This window comes from Mauremys reevesii, linkage group 4, assembly GCF_016161935.1.
Source record: "Mauremys reevesii isolate NIE-2019 linkage group 4, ASM1616193v1, whole genome shotgun sequence".
Classification (NCBI taxonomy): Eukaryota; Metazoa; Chordata; order Testudines; family Geoemydidae; genus Mauremys; species Mauremys reevesii.
This window is the reverse complement of record NC_052626.1, coordinates 140,837,697-140,857,436: the sequence shown is the minus strand read 5'-3', so window position 1 is coordinate 140,857,436 and position 19,740 is coordinate 140,837,697. Positions and strand designations below refer to the sequence as shown.

The window sequence follows — 19,740 nt, the reverse complement described above, 5'->3', positions numbered from 1 at the left end:
GAGTCCTGAAGCGTTTGCTGGCCAAGCAGACAGGCTGGTGTGTCATAGAATCATAGAATATCAGGGTTGGAAGGGACCTCAGGAGGTCATCTAGTCCAACCCCCTGCTCAAAGCAGGATCAACACCAACTAAATCATCCCAGCCAGAGCTTTGTCAAGCCTGACCTTAAAAACCTCTAAGGAAGGAGAGTCCACCACCTCCCTAGGTAACCCATTCCAGTGCTTCACCACCTTACCACTGAAAGAGTTTTTCCTAATGTCCAACCTAAACCTTCCCCAGTGCAACTTCAGACCATTACTTTTTTTTTGTCGTCTGCTACCACCGAGAACAGTCTAGATCCATCCTCTTTGGAACCCCCTTTCAGGTAGTTGAAAGCAGCTATCAAATCTCCCCTCATTCTTCTCTTCTGTGGCCTAAATAATCCCAGTTCCCTCAGCCTCTCCTCATAAATCATGTGCTCCAGCCCCGAATCATTTTTGTTACCCTCTGCTGCACTCTTTCCAATTTTTCCACATCCTTTTTGTAGTGTGGGGCCCAAAACTGGACACAGTACTCCAGATGAGGCCTCACCAATGTCAAATACAGGGGAATGATCACATCCCTCGATCTGCTGGCAATATCCCTACTTATACAGCCCAAAATGCCGTTAGCCTTCTTGGCAACAAAGGCACATTGTTGACTCATATATCCAGCTTCTTGTCCACTGTAACCCCTAGGTCCTTTTCTGCAGAACTGCTGCCTAGCCACTGGGTCCCTAGTCTGTAGCAGTGCATGGGATTCTTCCATCCTAAGTGAAGGACTCTGCACTTGTCCTTGTTGAACCTCATCAGATTTCTTTTGGCCCAATCCTCCAATTTGTCTAGGTCACTCTGTATCCTATCCCTTCAGCGTATCTACAACTCCTCCTAGTTTAGTGTCATCTGCAAACTTGCTGAGGGTGCAGTCCACGCCATCCTCCAGATCATTAATGGAGATATTGAACAAAACTGGCCCCAGGACCAACCCCTGGGGCACTCCGCTTGATACTGGCTGCCAGCTAGACATGGAGCCATTGATCACTACCTGTTCAGTCTGATGATAGCCCAGCTTTTATCTCATTTCCCATCCATCCATCATCCACTGCTGGCTTCTAACTTGCTGTGCAGTCATCGTGATCACAGCAACAGCACAAAGCAAGCTCTGCTGGGGGGGGAGGGGACACACACTGGCTTACAGTTACAGGTTCTGAGAGAAGAAGGCTCAGCAGACTGCAGCCTGTGTGTATCCAGCCCCTGTATGACTCTGTGTGTGTGTTTTCCCTTTACCCCAATAGATACACTCTATTAGGCTGTTCATGTGCACCCAGTCCCTCTGTAGCTTGCACGGATGAGCATCCTTTTCTGTCTATTATAGGAGCTTTCAAAGTTGTCCATATTTTCTGGGCCATATTTTCAGAGACATACTGTCATGTGAATGCCTCCTCTTCCATTTGAGATCATTCAATCGCCGCCTTTTCTATTCACAATCATACTCACCACTTCACCACTTTAGGGGGGAGGGATAGCTCAGTGGTTTGAGCATTGGCCTGCTAAACTCAGGGTTGTGAGTTCAATCCTTGAGGGGGCCACCTAGGGATCTGGGGCAAAAATTGGTCCTGCTAGTGAAGGTAGGGGGCTGGACTCAATGATCTCTCAAGGTCCCTTCCAGTTCTAGGAGATTGGTATATCTCCAATTATTACCTTTCCTATCTCATTCACAACTCCTCACCTTCACAGTGACAATCACCTAACATCCCAGCAGTAACTGCACTTAATAAAAATTTAATAATTGGCAATATACCAATCTCCTAGAACTGGAAAGGACCTTGAAAGGTCATTGAGTCCAGCCCCCTGCCTTCACTAGCAGGACCAATTTTTTTTGCCCCAGACCCCTAAGTGGCCTCCTCAAGGATTGAACTCACAAACCCTGGGTTTAGCAGGCCAATGCTCAAACCACTGAGCTATCTCTCCCCCCTGACAGCTCAGTCATGCTCCTGGCAGAAGGAAGTTCAAGGGGATGACTGTAGATCGCATGTTCAATGGGGTTAGAGGTGCAGGGAGGAAGGGAGATGGGGTAATAGCTGGAGAGGCAGGTGGGCTCAAGGGTTGTAGTTTTGAGCATAGAGGAGACCAAAGTGTGTTTCTGTCTTGCTGCGAACATGCTAGAAGAGATTAAGAGGTTAAGGGTATAAACCTAGATGTAAGGAAAATTGATAGCTAGGAGGGGATTGGATAGGTTGAGATAATAGGGCTGTGATAAGAACATAAGATTATATCATAAAAACATAAGAATGGCCACACTGGTCAGACCATTGGTTCATCTAGCCAGGTGTCCTGTGTGCCACCAGTGGCCAATGTGAGGCGCTTCAGAGGGAATGAACAGATGAAGATATAAAGCCATTAATTGGTTCCAGTTCAGAATTTCACCCTTATCACACAAACACAGCAACCCTCACTTCACACACGAAAGCAATGAGACAGGACGTGCTGCAAATAAATAACAAAATAAGAAAATAATTGTGCTTTTTTTAAAATGAACAACGTTTCCGCTCCTCAGCTCAACATGGAAGAGTACAAGCAGGTGAAACCTACTGATGAGTGTGGTGCTATAGATCCTGTTCTGGCGCCAATCGGCAGAGGAGATGAGGCTGTTATAGCCATAGCTAGAGAACCTTGGTCCTTCAGCTCTAGCTGTACATGCTTTTAGCTTTAGGGGTAGCTAGTTCCATCCCCACTGCGTTGAGAAAGATGGTGGCCATCACACAGGGATAGCAGAACAGTTCAAAGGCAATTTGTTCCCTAACAGGAGGTGGCCTTGGGAGGCAGAATCCTAAGTGTAGGGATACCTGTCCCCATCCTAGTTTTCCTCGCTCCCAGAATCACACCTGGTTTCTCACTCTTTGTGATAGAAAGACCAAATTCTCTAACAAGCCAGTTATTCCCTACACTTATAGAAAGAGACCTTCTAAGAACGTTAAAATGTATTACTGGCACGCAAAACTTTAAATTAGAATGAATGAATGAATGAATGAATGCTCGGCACACCACTTCTGAAAGGTTGCTGACCCCTGCTCTACAGCTATTTCATGATTTCCATCTATACTGCACATGCCAAAAGTGTGCCCCATAGAAAAGGTCACAGAAAACTCCACCCAGGTGAGTGAATTCATTTTCACAGGACTCACAGATCATCCAGTGATTCTGGTCACCCTCTTTGTGGTGTTTCTAGGGATCCATCTCACCACCCTCATGTGAAATCTTGAGATGATCATGGTTATCAGGATCGACCCTGGACTTAACACCCCCATGTATTATTTCCTTAGTAATTTGGCTTTTGTAGAACTATGCTATTCCACAGTCGTCACCCCCAAGACTGATATTTTAGCAGAGAGAAAAGCCTTTTTTTACACTGTATGTTTGGCTCAGGTTTTGGGGTGGGGTATCTTTGTGGTTACAGAGTGTTACCTCCTAGCTAAGGTTGTGTATGATCATTACATGACCCTCCGTAACCTGCTGGGGTATTCAGTCATCATGCCCCCACGACTCTGTGTCCAACTTGTGCTTGGGTCATTCCTAAGTGGGAGTGTAATAGAATGGCACAAACAATGGGCATTTGACAATTATCCTTCTGTGATATCTCCCTAGCGTTGTCACGCTCCAGCTCTGACACCGTCATCCATTATTTTACTTGTTTGGGCTTTTTTGATAGGGGTGTTCAGCAGCCTGACTATCCTCATCTCCCGCCTTCTCATCCTCTCCGCCATATTGAGGATCCGCTCCACTGAGGGTAAATGCAAAGCCATCGCCGCCTGCGCTTCCCACCTGACTGCTGTGAGCATGTGATGGAGTGATTCTGGCGGAACCCAACTGACAGTGCCAAATCAGGACCAATTGCTCAAACAGGGCAGTCACAGCCCTAGGCTGGGATTTTTCCACCTCTAAGGCAAACCAAACCAGCCAGACAAAAAGGACTTCGGTCACACCCCACTGGCTAACCACAAGTCACACGGGCAATTTCCTTAGACACTCCAGTCTCCCAGTATCACCACCAGTGCACTCGTCCTGGGGATGAATGGTTATGAAAACCAACACTCCAATAAAAGAAAACGGTTCTCTCGATCCCAAAGGACCAAGCCCCAGACCCAGGTCAATATACACATCAGATCTTACCCATAAATCACGCTGTTGCCAATCCTTTAGAATCTAAAATCTAAAGGTTTATTTACAAAGGGAAAAAGGTAGAGATGAGAGGTAGAATTGGTTAAATGGAATCAATTACATACAGTAATGGCAAAGTTCTTAGTTCAGGCTTGCAGCAGCGATGGCATAAACTGCAGGTTCAAATCAAGTCTCTGGAACATCCCCCGCTGGGATGGGTCCTCAGTCCCTTGTGTAGAGCTTCAGTTTGTAGCAAAGTCCCTCCAGAGGTAAGAAGCAGGATTGAAGACAAGATGGAGATGAAGCATCAGCCTTATATAGGCTTTTCCAGGTGTAAGAATCTCTTTGTTCTCACTGTGGAAAATCACAGCAAAATGGAGTTTGCAGTCACATGGACAAGTCTCTGCATACCTTGCTGAGTCACAAGACGTGTCTGCCTTCTCTCCATGGGTCAATTGTGTAGCTGATGGTCCTTAATGGGCCATCAAGCAGGCTAAGCAGAGCTAACACCAGCTTGTCTGGGAGGCTTCCTCCAGAAGCACAGCACCAACTTGAAATACAGACAGCATAGAGTCAACATTCATAACTTCAACTAAAAATGATACAGACATACAGACAGCATAATTATAACCAGCAACCCATAATCTGGTCTTAGACACCTTAGATGACCCCCTTTATCTAAGACTTGGTGCCACTGCAGGACCTTGGTTGCAACCCATGTTCTATATGGTCCCAATTTATATCAATAATGTCACAGAGCATCTTCTGTGGGACTGGCATCTTTGTGAATTTAAAGCTCAGGTCAAACTACCTGCAGGCTGAAGATAGGATAGTCTACTGTGACCCCCATGTTAAACCCCCTTACCTACAGCTTGACGAACAAGGAGGTGAAATGCGCCCTGAGGCGGGTTATAGACAAGCAGGGGCTTGCCCAGGGGGTGGGGGAAGGCAAGCAGGGGCATGACCCCCTCAATAATCATCTGTCACTGCCCCCAGCTTCTGCTCTGGGGCTTGTCCTCCCCACTTTCTGCCAGGGTGGGAGTTGGGCTGAGCATGGCTGAAGGGACATGACTGAGAAAGGCACTGCAGCTAGCACGCCCAATGAGCCCCACTAGATGGCGGCCAGAGCAGGGAAGCCCAGGCTGGCAGCACAGCTCTGCGAGAAGACGGCACAGGGAAGCCTGCTGAGTCTGTCCCTTCCTTGCCCGCAGCCTCCGGTAAGTGGAGAGCTCAGGAAGGGAGCTCGGGACAATGGTGGGGAGGTAGTGGGACCCAGGTGTTCTGGGGGGAGATGGGAGGGAACCTGGGGAGGCAGCAGAGGCCTGGTGGGTGGAGGAGGCAGTGGGACATGGGGGCTCTGGGTGAGGGGGCAGTGTTTAAAGTGCCTCTCCTTAAGTAGTCAAATTTAAATCCCAGTGCATGCCTCTGAAAAAGTTGTCTCTTCTTCTAAACTTTTGATCTACAGTTATAACCTCTGGTCAGGAACACCTGTCTCATATATGGAATATGGTTTTATAACACCTTGTGGTTGGGCATGAATTCCATTGAGACTTCTCCATTGTCACCCACCTCTCAGCTACTTTTTTAAGCTAGTGAGGCTGGGGGAGAGAGGAGGGAAAACACAAATATTTTCTCATGTCATTAATTATTTTGTGTCACTTTATATTTCAAGGCTTAACAAGAAACCTGTGTTGGATACCCAGGTGTCATGTGTGATATCAGGGAGCATCACAGGTGCCAGGTTGTGAGATACAAAGATCTTTGGTACAATGCCCGGAAGCATATAGCCCCTATGACCTGCCTCTGGGTGTTAACTGCTGAACTAAAGAATAAAGGGTTTACACTGCTTCCTTGTGCCACTGTAACAGAATTCACCCATGTATTCACAGCCTACTCACTATTGCAATAATCTTTGTACAAAGTATGCCTTGTAATGTATCATTTGAAAACATAATTTGCTGATTGATATTGTCCTGATAAAACACACGTGGCCACATTGTGTGTGAAGTTATAAGATTCCACTGTATGGAGCTATTAACACATGTTCCAAACTGAGTTGGCAAACAGGTCTGTCTTAAACAAAGGAATATGTGCTATACTTAATTTGCATTTAAGCAGTAAACAGAGTCATAGACTCATAGACTTTAAGGTCAGAAGGGACCATTATGATCATCTAGTCTGACCTCCTGCACAATGCAGGCCACAGAATCTCACCCACCCACTCCTGTAACAAACCCCTAACCTATGTCGGAGTTATTGAAGTCCTCAAATTGTGGTTTGAAGACCTCAAGCTGCAGAGAAACCTCCAGTAAGTCATCAAGCAGGAAGGGAAACAAAAGCAACTCAAAGAAGCGAGGGAAAAAGCAGCAGGGAACATCCTTCCACATAGACATTTTGCTTTCTGGTAACCAGCTGGAATGTTTCTCAAAGTGGGGATAGGACTATAAAAAGAAGGGCCAGACATCCCAAGTCACATCTCTCTCTCCATATCAATTCACTGCATCTGAAGGGAGAAAGGACGCAACTGTTGGACTGGTGGAGGGGTCCTGACCTAAGAAGTTTGGCCAGTAACACTGCTCAAAGTATGTGGTAAGAAAACCTAGCTTTGAATTTAACAGAATGTGTTAAGTTAGGCAGCAGATGCATTTTAGATTTATTTTTCTTGTAACCATGTCTGACTTTTCTGTCCCATTATTTGTACGTATTTAAAATCTCTTTGTAATTAATAAAATTGTTTTGTTGTTTTATCTAATCTAAATTGAAGCATCTGGGAAACTAAATTGAGTGCATATTATTTCTAAAAAAGGATTAATGGACAATGTAACTTGCATTGTCCAGGAGGGGACTGGGGAGCACAGGACATAAATTTCTGGGGGGACATCGAAAACTGGAGAGTGTGATGTGGTTAACCTGTAGTGTAACCAAGGCTGGTGAGAACCAGGGTGTAACCCAAGTGTGGCTGGCAGGCTGCAGTTACACACAGATGCTCAGGGTGTGACTTGCATGCTGGAAGGTTGCTTGTGAGTGGCCCAGGCTGAAGCCACTTCAACAAGGCATTGTAAGTCTCCCAAAGTTGCAGGCAGGGGTGACACAGCTGCTGTTCAGTCTGGATTGCACCCTGGTATGTCACAGTCACTCACCTAGAAAATAGCCCACTAACACCTAAGATATGGTGCTAACTGACTGAAGGGTTAGATTGACATGAAAGGGTGAGGTCACCAAAGGGACGGGCCCATGCACTGATTCATGGTTGCCTATGCACAAGGACATTGTGGTCATCACCGATCCCCAAGGAGATCCACGGCAGGCCCAGTGATAATTCTTCCTTTCTTCACAATGGTAGCAGAAATGATCCCACACGGGTATGCAGGCTTGGCTGGTATTATTCAGTGCTACAGGGCACATTGGTGCCCCCTTCTCCTAAGTGGTGCCAACCTTTGAGGCATTGCAGGGTTGATTCCACTAGGAGGAAAAGTCAATGATACATGTCAGCTATATTCTTTTGTATAATCCTTGTGAGGTTTTTTGTTTTTTGTTTTTTTTTACAAAGAATCCACACAAAGTCCTGTTTCCCTGGGCACCAGCAGAAACAACCAAACAGCAGGCAATCTCTGTATTCAGAAACTCCCAAGTCTGTCACTCTAGGTCTGTGCTTAGGAAGCGCTATGCCCATGGTTCCTCTAGGAGTTATGCTCATAACTCCTCCTCCTGGCTTCACTGCCTCCAACACACCCAGGCTGTGTCCACACTTGGAGCTGGGATTGAGACTGCAAGCTCATGTAGACATACTCCCATTAGACCTCATCGAGCTAGGGCACTAAAAAACAGTAATGTAGCATGTCCAATGGCACGGACTAGTTGTTCCAAGTCTGAACCCAGGGGGGTTGGGAGCGTATGTACTCAGGGCTGCTACCCAGCGGCACCATCACAGCCACCGGGAGGCACTCCACCATCACCAAAGTACTGAGAAACCAGAGCTGAGTCATGCAGGCAGCGGAAGAAATGGCTTTCCTCTCCGCTTACACATCCGCCAGCATCCTTGGGGGTGAGGCATGTGGAAATAAAGACATCTACAAAAGCCAGGTTAGTGAGGAAAAAGCACATAGGAGTGTCAACCTGAGTGCTGATGATGATTAACGTGATCATTCCCGAGATTCCCCAAACACCGACAGCTCAGACTATTAAAAACCATACGAAAAGGGTGACATCAAACTCTGGACAATTGGTGAATCCTGTGAAAAATTAATGTAGTCATTTATTTGGTGATTGGTTATTGTGTGACGAGCGCAGATAACAACCATCAAACAGCTGCAGTGAATTTATTTCAGTCAGATCCCTGAGAATTAAGCAACACTCTACTATTATAGCCTTCCCTAGGGAAGCTGACCTGCTCTGTAACTCTTTCTCTAGGGACACAGGCACAAGCCACTGGCTGATGCTATTGGTGTGAGCCGTGGCTAAATCCCCAGCCCTGCCTTGAAAATCTCAATTGAGGGTTCCAGGTTTAGACAATATTAAACTTGGGGCACCTGAAGAAAAGCATTAAAATGAATGAAATGTACAAAAATGGGTCATTTCCAAATGCTTCAAACTCTCTCTTTACTCAAAGACTTTACTTCAGCAAGTCTGTTTGAACGCCTTCAAAAGGACCCATTGTTGTTTTCATATTAACACAGATATTTGCTCATCAGAAGTTATCACCATTTGCTCATAAATTTACCTCCTTAGGGAAAAAAACTCAGTTCCATGACCCTTTTCAAAGCGTTCTTCACCTCTTTGTTCCTCAGGCTGTAGATCAAGGGGTTCAACATGGGGGTTACCATCGTATAGAACACCGAGACCACTTTTTCCTGACCCCGCGAATGTTTGGTGTTGGGCTGCATATAGATAAATAGAGCAGTGCCATAGAATATGGTGACGACCGTCAAGTGGGAAGTGCAGGTGTTGAACCCTTTGCGCTTCCCCTCGGTGGACCTGATCTTCAGGATGGTGGAGAGGATGAAAACATAGGAGATGAGGATAATCAGGCTGGTGAACACCCCAATCACACAAGCCTCGGCCAAAAGGATCATGTGATAGATGGTGGTATCGGAGCAGGAGAGTGATAACAGTGGGGAGATGTCACAGAAGAACAGGTCAATGACATTGGGGCCACAGAAGGATAATTTTAACGTGGTAATAGTTTGGATCATTCCATTTAGAAACCCAGCTAGGAATGACCCAGCCACCAGCTGGACACAGCGTCTCGGGGACATGAGAGCTGTATAAAGCAGTGGGTTACAGATGGCCATGTAACGGTCATATGCCATAACAGTCAGGAGGAAAGACTCAGTAACCCCAAAGAAACTGACAAAACAGTATTGACATACACATGCAGCATAAGATATGACTTTTCTCTCTGCTATCAGGTCAGCTAAGAACTTGGGAGTAATGAATGTGGAATACCAGAAATCTACAAAAGCCAAATTACTGAGGAAAAAGTACATGGGAACGTGTAGCTGAGAATCCAGCCTGATTAGTATGATCATCCCAAGATTCCCCAGCAGGGTGACCACATAGATCACTAGGAACACCACAAAGAGGGTGATCTGAAACTCTGGACGATCTGTGAATCCTGAGAAAATGAATTCTGTTACTTCAGTGCAATTTGACCAGGTCATTTCTATGGTGCACAGTCCCTGTATGAAGAACACAGATGAAAAATATTAATTAACTGCTGTGACTCACTTGCAGTTGACACCAAGACCTGAGACGTGTAGCCCCGTTCTATCTTCCACAATCTCCAGACTGGCATCTCACCTGGTGTTATTTTGTCACACAAAGTACAGTAATGTCTGCAGCCTCCCACCCCTAGAGTCTTTGCAGGACACAGGCAGTAGGCAGCAAAGGAGGGTGGCACAGACTAGCTCAAGTGGCAGAATAGGTGGACAAAGTGACAGAGGCAGAGGACCCAAGACAGAGTGTGAGATGAAAGAATCAGACCATTGGATAAATATATTTAACATTTTCTTCCTTCAGCAAATTTCAAAACCCTGTTTAGAAAAAAGAATCGTTTGTAAAAACACCCTAAATGCTAGAGTGTGCTGAGGGAACAAAACAACAGAAGTCAAAATAAAATAAAAGGAGGCGTTGTCTTGTAAATAATACATTGATTGAAAATAGCAACACGAAGAATGTGTTTATGTGCTCTGTCAGGGGGGCCTGTATCACATGATCAAATCAACACACAGTTATTCTGCCCCTTATGCAAAGCCTATTGAAGCACAGTCATTGCACCTACACCGGATTGCCCATATCTGCACGCCCTTTAAATAAACACTTGGCACCAGGTTGTCTTCTCATGTACAAAAAGCCTTATGTTTAAGGGGCCTGGTTCCGCCATCTCAAACACCAGTTGGGTCAATGGTTTATTTGTTTCTTCAATCCCCACAACTTGGCCCGTATAACATCCCTTCATGAGCTGCTTAATTTTGAATGTTGGCAAGGCCTGATTCAAGGGACTTTTAAGGGCATCCATCTTTAATCAACAGGCCATTTTGAACTGCCCATCAACCTCTTTGATACAACAATTGTGCAACTGTCAATAGTTTAGGGAGAAGTGAATGCTTCAGAAGTCCATTTGTCTCTCTGCTGAACTAAGGAGGAACTTCTGTTTGGGTCGTAACAGGACGAGGGTGGTTGGGAAAAGGAAAGGAGGTAGGATGAAAATCTTTGCAACCTTAGTTTTGTATTTTAGGTTTTATATTTGTTGATAAGTACCAAAACCAAAAGACATATGTTCTTCTGACAATAGGCCCGTATACTTGTGTTGGGGGTAGTTGTATGGGCAGTGAGAAATCTGACCAAACACAAAGTACCCCTGAACCACACGGTTCTCCTCTTTTCTTCAGGTGTCCTCTTAAATAAGGTCCTCTTCCACTTTAATTATATCTTTTAACTTTCCCTCAGTCCCTCTGCATTAGGACTTTTGTTTTCAGCAATTTCTCATTTTTCTCATTTCCTGGAATGTATTATTTAATGTTAAAAACAACAAAGAGTATCTAGGGTTACAGCATACAGAAGAGCAAAATATAAGCTGTTAAATAAGACCAGAAAATTAATAATTTAGGGCCCTTTCAATGTGACAATAAAGCAAAAAATATAATCGTTCTCTGAAGATGCTGCTACAAAATATCACGATTCTTTTGTTAATTTTATTTATTTCCTATATCTGATAGTTCGTGAAAAAGAGCTTGGGAAAAAAATGGCAAAACGTTTAGGGGAAAGAGGCTAGGACAAGAAGCAATGAGCAGTTGTCAGGGTAGTTAACCGCTGGAATAACTTGCCTGGAGATTTTGTGGAATCTCCATCACTGGAGATTTCTAAGAGCAGGTTGGACAAACACCTGTCAGAGACGGTCTAGATAATACGTAGTCCTGCCATGAGTGCAGGGGACTGGACTAGATGACCTCTAGAGGTCCCTTCCAGTCCTACGATTCTATGATTCTATGAAATACTTGCCCATGCTAAATTATGACAAGTAACAAAGAAGGCATATAAAATTGTTTCACTGTAAAACAGATTTCAGTCAGTTAGCAATGCTCCCTTCAAATTCAGGCCAGCTCTCTGATCTCCATGCCCTGTGTTTCCTGTTAAACTTTTAAAACGTTTGGATTAGTTTAGTTTTTAAAACTTTATTTGCTATTATTACTTCAAGTCAGAGGGTGCTGCTGCACCCCAGGCACTGCTATGTCTAGCGCCCCTGACTGGACCCAAGCTTCCTCCACAAAATCCTCCCCCTCATCCTCTGTTGACATGCTCTGCCCATGGCATGGGGTCTCTTGGCAGCAGCACCTCCCCTTCCCCTGCAGAGGAGACAGAGGAGCCATCATGTGGAGCAGCCCCATCTTCCACCCCCAAAATCAGCCATGCATATTGCACCCCCTGCTCCTGGCCAGAATGACACTGGCCTTACTCCGACTGCATGGCAGTCACCAAGCCAGTGGGATTAACGTCACTGGAAGCATCCAGTCAACAGAGAGGGAAAAGGTTGGATGTTAGGAAAAACTTCCTAACTGTCAGGGTGGTTAAGCGCAGGAATAACTTGCCCAGGGAAGTTGTGGAATCTCCGTCATTGGAGATTTTTAAGAATAGGTTAGACAAACACCTGTCAGGGATGGGCTAGATAATACTTAGTCCTGCCATGAGTGCAGGGGACTGGACTAGATGACCTCTCAAGATCCCCTCCAGCCCTATGAGTCTATGATATCACAAGGAGCTCTTCTCCAGGTGGACACCTGCCTGAACACTGGGCAGGGAAAAGGACACGCACCTCCCTACCCTCAGCATTCAGCTCCACTGTACCCCCACCACACACACACACACACACACACACACACACACACACACAGAGTGCCCGCTGCACACCAAACACACACACACAGATTGCCCCTATATACACACACACAGACACACACACACACAGTGCTCCAAACACAGAGTGTGCACTCACACATGCACTTTCTTGCCTGTGTAAGACACCTGCCAGCCCTTCACCCTCTTGCTTCATCATGCCTATCACTGTGGTATCTAGGTGCTGTCTACAAAAATAATTAGAAAACAAAATTTCCTCTATAGCATCATATTGCCCCCAACCAACCTGTCCTACCCATAGGCACTGGATTGGGACTAATTCATTTCAACACAGGTCATACAAAGCAGTCTCCCTGTTCCCTGGTGCCGGAGCTCAGCCACTGGTGCAGTGTCCCTGTGGCTACTCAGGGGGAAGCACTCCCTGCCTGCAAACATAGGGAGAAGGTGCAATGGTTTGGGGGGTTTCTTTGTTTGATTCTTAGCTAAGAGTGCCTCACTAGGACAAAGCATGAGAAGCCCTGGTTTAGGCACCTTCTCCCCAGGAAAAGCCTCGGCGTGTGGAAGAGGCTCAGAGAAGAACAACAAAATCACTCAGGGAGCCGTGTGGCCTGACATCTGCAGAAAACCTAAAGGAACAAAATCTATCTACAGCAGCCTCACACTGAGCTCGATCAGATTGCAGACTAATCTCCACTGGGAAACTGGGACAGATGGAATATTTCCAACAAGACTGAAACAAAAAGAACAGAAGAGGATTCTGCTGCCTTGGCAGGGAGACAGGACTAGATTCTGCAACTGGTCTTTTCCATCCATAGTTTCTCTGAGACCTGGTTTACACTCAAAAATTAGATCAAGCTAGGTATGTCGCACAGGGCTGGGAAAATTTCACACTGTGTGCACTAACCCTCAGTGTAATTCTTCCATTGACCTAGCTACTGCCTCTCGGAGATGTGGATTAACTACATTGATGGAAAAACCCTCTCCATCAATGTGGAAAGAGTCTACACTGTGGCGCTGCTGCAGCACCATAGCTGAGTCACTGTAGTGGCTTCAGAATAGACATTCCTTGAATCAATGCTGGATTTCCCCCTTCCTTTTAAGGCTGTTTTTTCTCCTTTTCTTGTCACTTCTCCCTCACTTGGTAAAGCTCTTTCCTTGCTTTGATTGGTAAATATGTGCAGAAAAGTTAAAATTTCTCCTCTCAGGATAATTCCTTCCTCCCCTTCCCATGAATGGCCCACTGTCATGTCAACTAAAGGCAGAAGTGATCTGAAACTGACCTGTTTATCCATGATTTGGTGGTACCTCTTTGTTTTTCCCTCCTTTACTTATAATGAGTTGAGAAGAACAGAAGCAGGACCTGGTCAAAAACATGAAATGAGACTAAGCATCAAACCTTTCCCTGTTTGCTAACCAATGTTACCCTTAATACCTCTGCTTCCCGGGGTGGCAGAGGTTAAATTTGGCTGTGATGACTTTGAGATTTGCTCCCTGGAGGCTCTTAGCTCCCAGGACAACAGGCGTGCAGAGCACATGCAATTAATGTTGTTGCCATGTCTTTCCTTGTGGAAATGCTACACAGAGGGCCAGCTCCTCAGCTGGTCTGGATCTCCCTTGAAGTCTTTTTAAAATGATGCTAGAATGAGGTGACTGTATTCCACTTCATTTGTTGGTCACCTCTCCAAAAGTATTTTTAAGTAAGTTCCCAGCGTTGGTCTATATACATTCCAGATAGAAAAGTCGGGCCCATGGTCTCAGTTACCCTGGCGTAACTCCAGAGGAACACTGATAATTTCAGTTGAGTTCATTAGGATTCCCACTGATGTAGGCTAGCTCAGAATCACACCACCTCACAACATATTCCAGTGTAATGTGCACCAGACTCTTGTACATAACATTTGGGTTGTGCTCTCAACACTGCTCATCCCCAACTGGGCAATTTTGGGCAAATCTCTTAAACACCTTGTATCTCAGTTGGGATGGTCAGGCCTGGTGGTCAGAACAGGAGTTCATATCCTGGAATTGTAGCCCAGGGTCAGAACCAGAGTCGGAGGCCAGAGCTAGGGCCCAAAGCCGAAGTCAGGAATTGGAGCCGAGGATCAGAACTGGGTGATCTGGAGTGAGGCATGGCAGGAGCAGGGATGGGAACAAGCTCTCACAGGAGCTATCACTGAACTGCTGCTACTGCTGGGTTTAAGAGCAGGTCTGGTGATCCTTCCAACCAACTGGGCAGTTTGGCCTATGTGGCGTCTCAAATGGGGCCCAGCTGTGCTTGTTAGACCACCTGGGGGTTAAGCTAGCAGGTAAGCAGGTAAGTTGCCGATCTTTACTTCTGACAGGTGCCTAAACAGGGATGTCAGATTCTAATCTTCGGGTCCCATTTGCTGAATACTTAGCCCCAGCTTTTAAATACTCCACTCAAGACATTTGGGAAATCTTCTCCTGGGGCACCTGGGGTTGAAAAGGACAATACATCGACTCCACCACCACCTGAATTAGTGTAAAAGCCTGAGAAAGGGATGGGAAGGTGTGATGCTGTATGATTGAATATGACCATTTGTATCATTGATATTGCCACTATTATACAATTGCAACAAATCTTGTACAAAGTATGTCACGAAAGGCATCAATGGAAAAGTTACAATCAAATATGATTATCCTGTTTATAGGCATGGATCACCTTTGTATCTAAAGTTATGAATATTGGTCATGGACTTGTATCTCATACATGTGTTGTATTCCTGGGTAACACCCATGATTTAAATCAAGGCTAGACAGCTATGTGTTGATGGCCCATTAAGGACACTTCACTCTATCAATGGGCCATAGAAGAAACTCATTTTGCCCAGATGGCTCTTCCTATGGATGCCTTAAACTCCCAGGGGAAAATAGCCACCTCCTATGAGTCATCATGCTACATAAGGACATATGATATGCTCATGTGATCCTGGACTCCGTCTTGAGCCAGTAACTTTCCATACACAGGGGCTGTGGGCTTTGCTTGAGACAGTAAATTTCCAGGCACATGGCAAAAGATATAGAAGACCCCTGAGACACCTCCATTTTGCCTCTTTCCTGCCCTGATTCTCTGGACTGTGGATTTACAACTTAAAGGTGCATTTTGAACTATGGACCGAGAATCTTCCAATCTTTTGGAAGTTACCAGGGAGTCTTTATAAGCTAGCAGTCCATTGCATCACTGCTACAAACCTGATATAAGGACTTTGCCATTATCTGTATGTGTATGATCTATTAATCATTATGCACTCTTTTCTTCGTATATCTTAAGTTTTTAGTTACTAAAGGATTGGGACCTGTGTGATTACAGGGTAAGATCTGAGTTATATATTGACCTGTTTAAATGTCTGATCTCTTGAGATTAGAAGGACCCGATATTTGATTAAATGTGTTTTCAGTAACTACTCATCGTAGAGTCCAGTGTCTGGGTGGTGAGCCAAGGGCTGGAATGCTTAAGGCGACTCTCTGAGCAGCGAGATATCTTCCAGGATGAACTCCTGTGAGAAATGTGGGGACAGTGTTCAGCATAGGGGCCCCCTGCAACTGCTGGCTCTTCCCAAGGCACAGAAATCCAGAGCACAGTACGACCATGAAACAATCAGTCCCCCTTGACCCTGTGCTTACTCACCATTTTGGGGCTCCTGTGGGTTGTGTGTGCTCATTTTGGGACAGGCAAATTATGCTATTGTGTAGACTGTGTTGCCCTTATGTACGGGGGAGTCATTGCTCTGTCTGGTGTGAACAATGCTGCCTCTGTTAAGTGTTGCATTATACCTTTACAGATGCAACCTGGAGATCTCAGCCATCCATGTTATCAGTGGCCGAAAGACTCCAAAGAATTATGAAGAGGCCACGTAGAAGCAAAGAAGACATGCTGCATGAAGTAATGCAGCAGTCCCTTAACGAGAATCTAAAAGCACAGGAGTGGAGGGAGAGTGAAAAGAGGATCCGCCAGCAGAATGTGGATCGCCAGCACAAAAGCGCAGAGCTCCAGCAGCAAAGCACAGATTGTCTGATAAGCATCATGGAGCGCCAAGCGGACTCGATCCAGGCGCTCGTAGCCATGCAGTGTAGGTAAGAAAGGAAGAGGGGGATTGTTATCAGGTCTGTAACTTATGTCCCTATAGAGGATCCCTTCCTCCGTACTATCCTCTTCAGGGCATCCTTCACCTCCTTATTCCTCAGACTGTAGATCAAGGGGTTCATCATAGGGATCACCACCGTGTAGAAGACAGCAGCCACTTGGTCTTGCCCTTCAGAGTAGCTGGAGCTGGGCCTCAGGTAGATGAAGAGGATGGTGGTGTAGAACAAAGTGACAGCTGTCAGGTGGGAGGTGCAGGTAGAGAAGGCCTTGTACCTGCCCTCAGTAGAGTGGATCCGCAAGATGCTGATTAAGATGTACATGTAGGAGACAAAGATGGTGAGGAAGGAGCAAAGACCAATCAAGGAGGAGATGACGAAGAGCAGGACTTGGTTGACCAGGGTGTCAGAGCAGGAGAGCTTCAGTATCAAGGGCACATCGCAGAAGAAATGGTCAATGACATTGGAGGTGCAGAAGGGGAGGCGAAAGGTGGTGTTGGTGTGTATCAGACCATTGGCGCAACCCACCAGGTAGGAAGCCACCACCAGCAAGATGCAGACCTTCCGGGACATGAGGACTGGGTACAGCAGTGGGTTACAAATGGCCACGTAGCGGTCGTATGCCATGGCAGCCAGTAGGAGACACTCCACAGTGGCAAACACAGCATAGAAATAAAACTGGGTGGCACAGCCAGTAAACGAAATGGCTTTCCTCTCAGCCAAGAAATTTTCCAGTGTCTTGGGGACCACAACGGTGGAGTAGCAGAGATCTGAGAAGGACAGGTTACTGAGGAAAAAGTACATGGGGTTGTGAAGTCGGGCGTCGAGATGGATCAGGGCAATCATCCCAAGGTTCCCAATGAGGGTGATGATGTAGATACCTAGGAACACCACGAAGAGGACGAGTTGGGTCTGGGGGTCGTCTGTGAATCCCAAGAGGATGAATTCGGTCACTGTGGTGTGATTCCCCCCAGCCATTTCTGCAGGTGTCTGGTTGGAGAAAGACAGAGACTTAGTAAAGAGACACACTATTGTATTAATCCCAGCTGTCACATTCAAACCATCCCTGAATTCTCAGAAAGTCTCAACGTCATGGGAGATGCTGTATTCAGTTTTGGGGCACCACTAATTTTAAAAACAATAAGAATGACTTGGGGTTTCTGTGTAATTATTTATCAGTACTATATGTTAACTAGAGCTGGTTTGGAGTTTTTCAACAAAACTTTCCTTTTTTGTTGGAAAATTGTAAATTTTTCAAAACTGAAACTTTTTGCAGAAAAGAGCTGGTTTTGACAACTTTCTTGACTCAACATAATTTTGAAAAAAAAGTTTTAAAATTGTCACTGTGTAGCATTTTGACATTTTCCAAACAACAGCAAAAATCCAATATTCTGGTTTGAAATTACTTTTCCTTTTGACAGTAAGCTAATTATAATAAAATAATATTACAAAAGTGGTCAAAATCTAAATGAGACTTTTTAAACTTATCAAAATGAAATGTTTTCACTGACCCAAATCATGAATATTTTCAAATTTTTGACTTTTTATCCTCAGTTGGGATGGGAAAGTTTTTTGACATCTCAAAAAACATCAAGGAACAGGAAAAAACATTTTCTCTTGCGCTCTAATTCTGACCTTGCCATTAGAATATTTACTGTATACAGGGTTAAAGCCTCCTGATTCATAAAGGCGATTGGGAAACAATCAGGAAAGCAAAACAAAGATTTGAGATAAGACACTCCTCAACAAACACCTGGGGGTCGTTACAATATAATGGGACCTCCATTGACTTTGGGGGAACGGGCTCAATCTTTCCCTGAGTCCACCAAATTAGTTTTGGACAGCCTGGCCAAAGCCCAGGAAGCTGAGAAGTCAAAGGACTTCTGGGTGGATAAAAAGTGACACTCTTTGTAGATTGCAAGTATTTATCAGAGAGAGACAATTAAGGGAAACAGACTGAGATCCAGATGGGGGTGACTCGGAAAGGGAGGCATGCTTGAGGCCTCTACCAAAGGATGGCGGGACTCTTAGTAAGGTAGACGTGTCTAGACTTTTTGTTGTTTTCAAATCCCTTTTCTTGTATGTTATGCATTGTCCATACTCTTAAGATTAAACCACATTCGGGTTTAAGAAGGCCATCAGGTCACTCTATTCACCATTGGTCACAGACTCCTGAAGGGAAGAAACACCGATATCAAATCCAGTGGGACATTCTGGGTAAACAAAGTCAATACAGTTGAATTATGGAGGTGAATGCGTGGTTACGCAGGTGATGTCGTAGAGAGGGCTTTGGATTCTTCAACCATGGGATGTTGTTCTGGGAAGAAGGATTGCTAGGAAGAGATGGGGTCCACCTAACGAAGATATGGAAGAGCATCTTCACAGGCAGGCTTGCTAACCTAGTGAGGAGGGCTTTAAACTAGGTTTGCCGGGGAATGGTGACCTAAACCTAGAGGTAAGTGGGGGAGTGGGATACCGGGAGGAAACAAAAGGAGGAGGGTACAAGATGGGGAAACCTCCTGATTCATGCTGAGAAAGTAGTACACAGAGGTCTTCCAGGGGGTACATCAACTCATCTAGATATTTGCCTAGTTTTACAACAGGCTACATAAAAAGCACTAGCGAAGTCAGTACAAACTAACATTTCATACAGGGACTTGTTTATACTGCTCTATATACTATACACTGAAATGTAAGTACAATATTTATATCCCAAATTATTTATTTCATAATTACATGGTAAAAATGAGAAAGTCAGTAATTTTTCAGTAGTAGTGTGCTGTGACACTTTTGTATTTTTATGTGTGATTTTGTAAGCAAGTCGTTTTTAAGTGAGGTGAAACTTGGGATATGCAAGAAAAATCAGACTCCTCAAAGGGGTATAGTAGTCTGGAAGGGGTGAGAGCCACTGGCATAGGAGACCCAGTCATGCCACAGGACCCCATTGTGCTAGGCGTTGTATGGACAGAGAACAAAAAAGGACAGTTCCCAACAGCTTACAGTCTTGTGACAGAGGCTTGGGGGTGTAATCCAGATAGGTGAGGGGTTGTGTCATCACTTGCCCTGCAACCCTGGGTGCCTCACAATGCTTTGCTGCTGTTGCTCTCAGTCTGGG

The 19,740-nt window shown here is 45.3% G+C and overlaps 1 protein-coding gene and 1 pseudogene across 1 annotated transcript; both read right to left on the bottom strand.

Moving 5' to 3' along the window:
• Nucleotides 1-8,899: 8,899 nt before the first annotated feature.
• Nucleotides 8,900-9,835, bottom strand: LOC120404029 (olfactory receptor 1052-like). Its single transcript, XM_039536042.1, has one exon. The coding sequence runs from the start codon at nucleotides 9,833-9,835 to the stop codon at nucleotides 8,900-8,902; it is 936 nt and encodes a 311-aa protein (XP_039391976.1).
• A 6,924-nt stretch (nucleotides 9,836-16,759) lies between these two features.
• Nucleotides 16,760-17,603, bottom strand: LOC120404424 (annotated as a pseudogene).
• Between the last annotated feature and the right edge of the window lie 2,137 nt (nucleotides 17,604-19,740).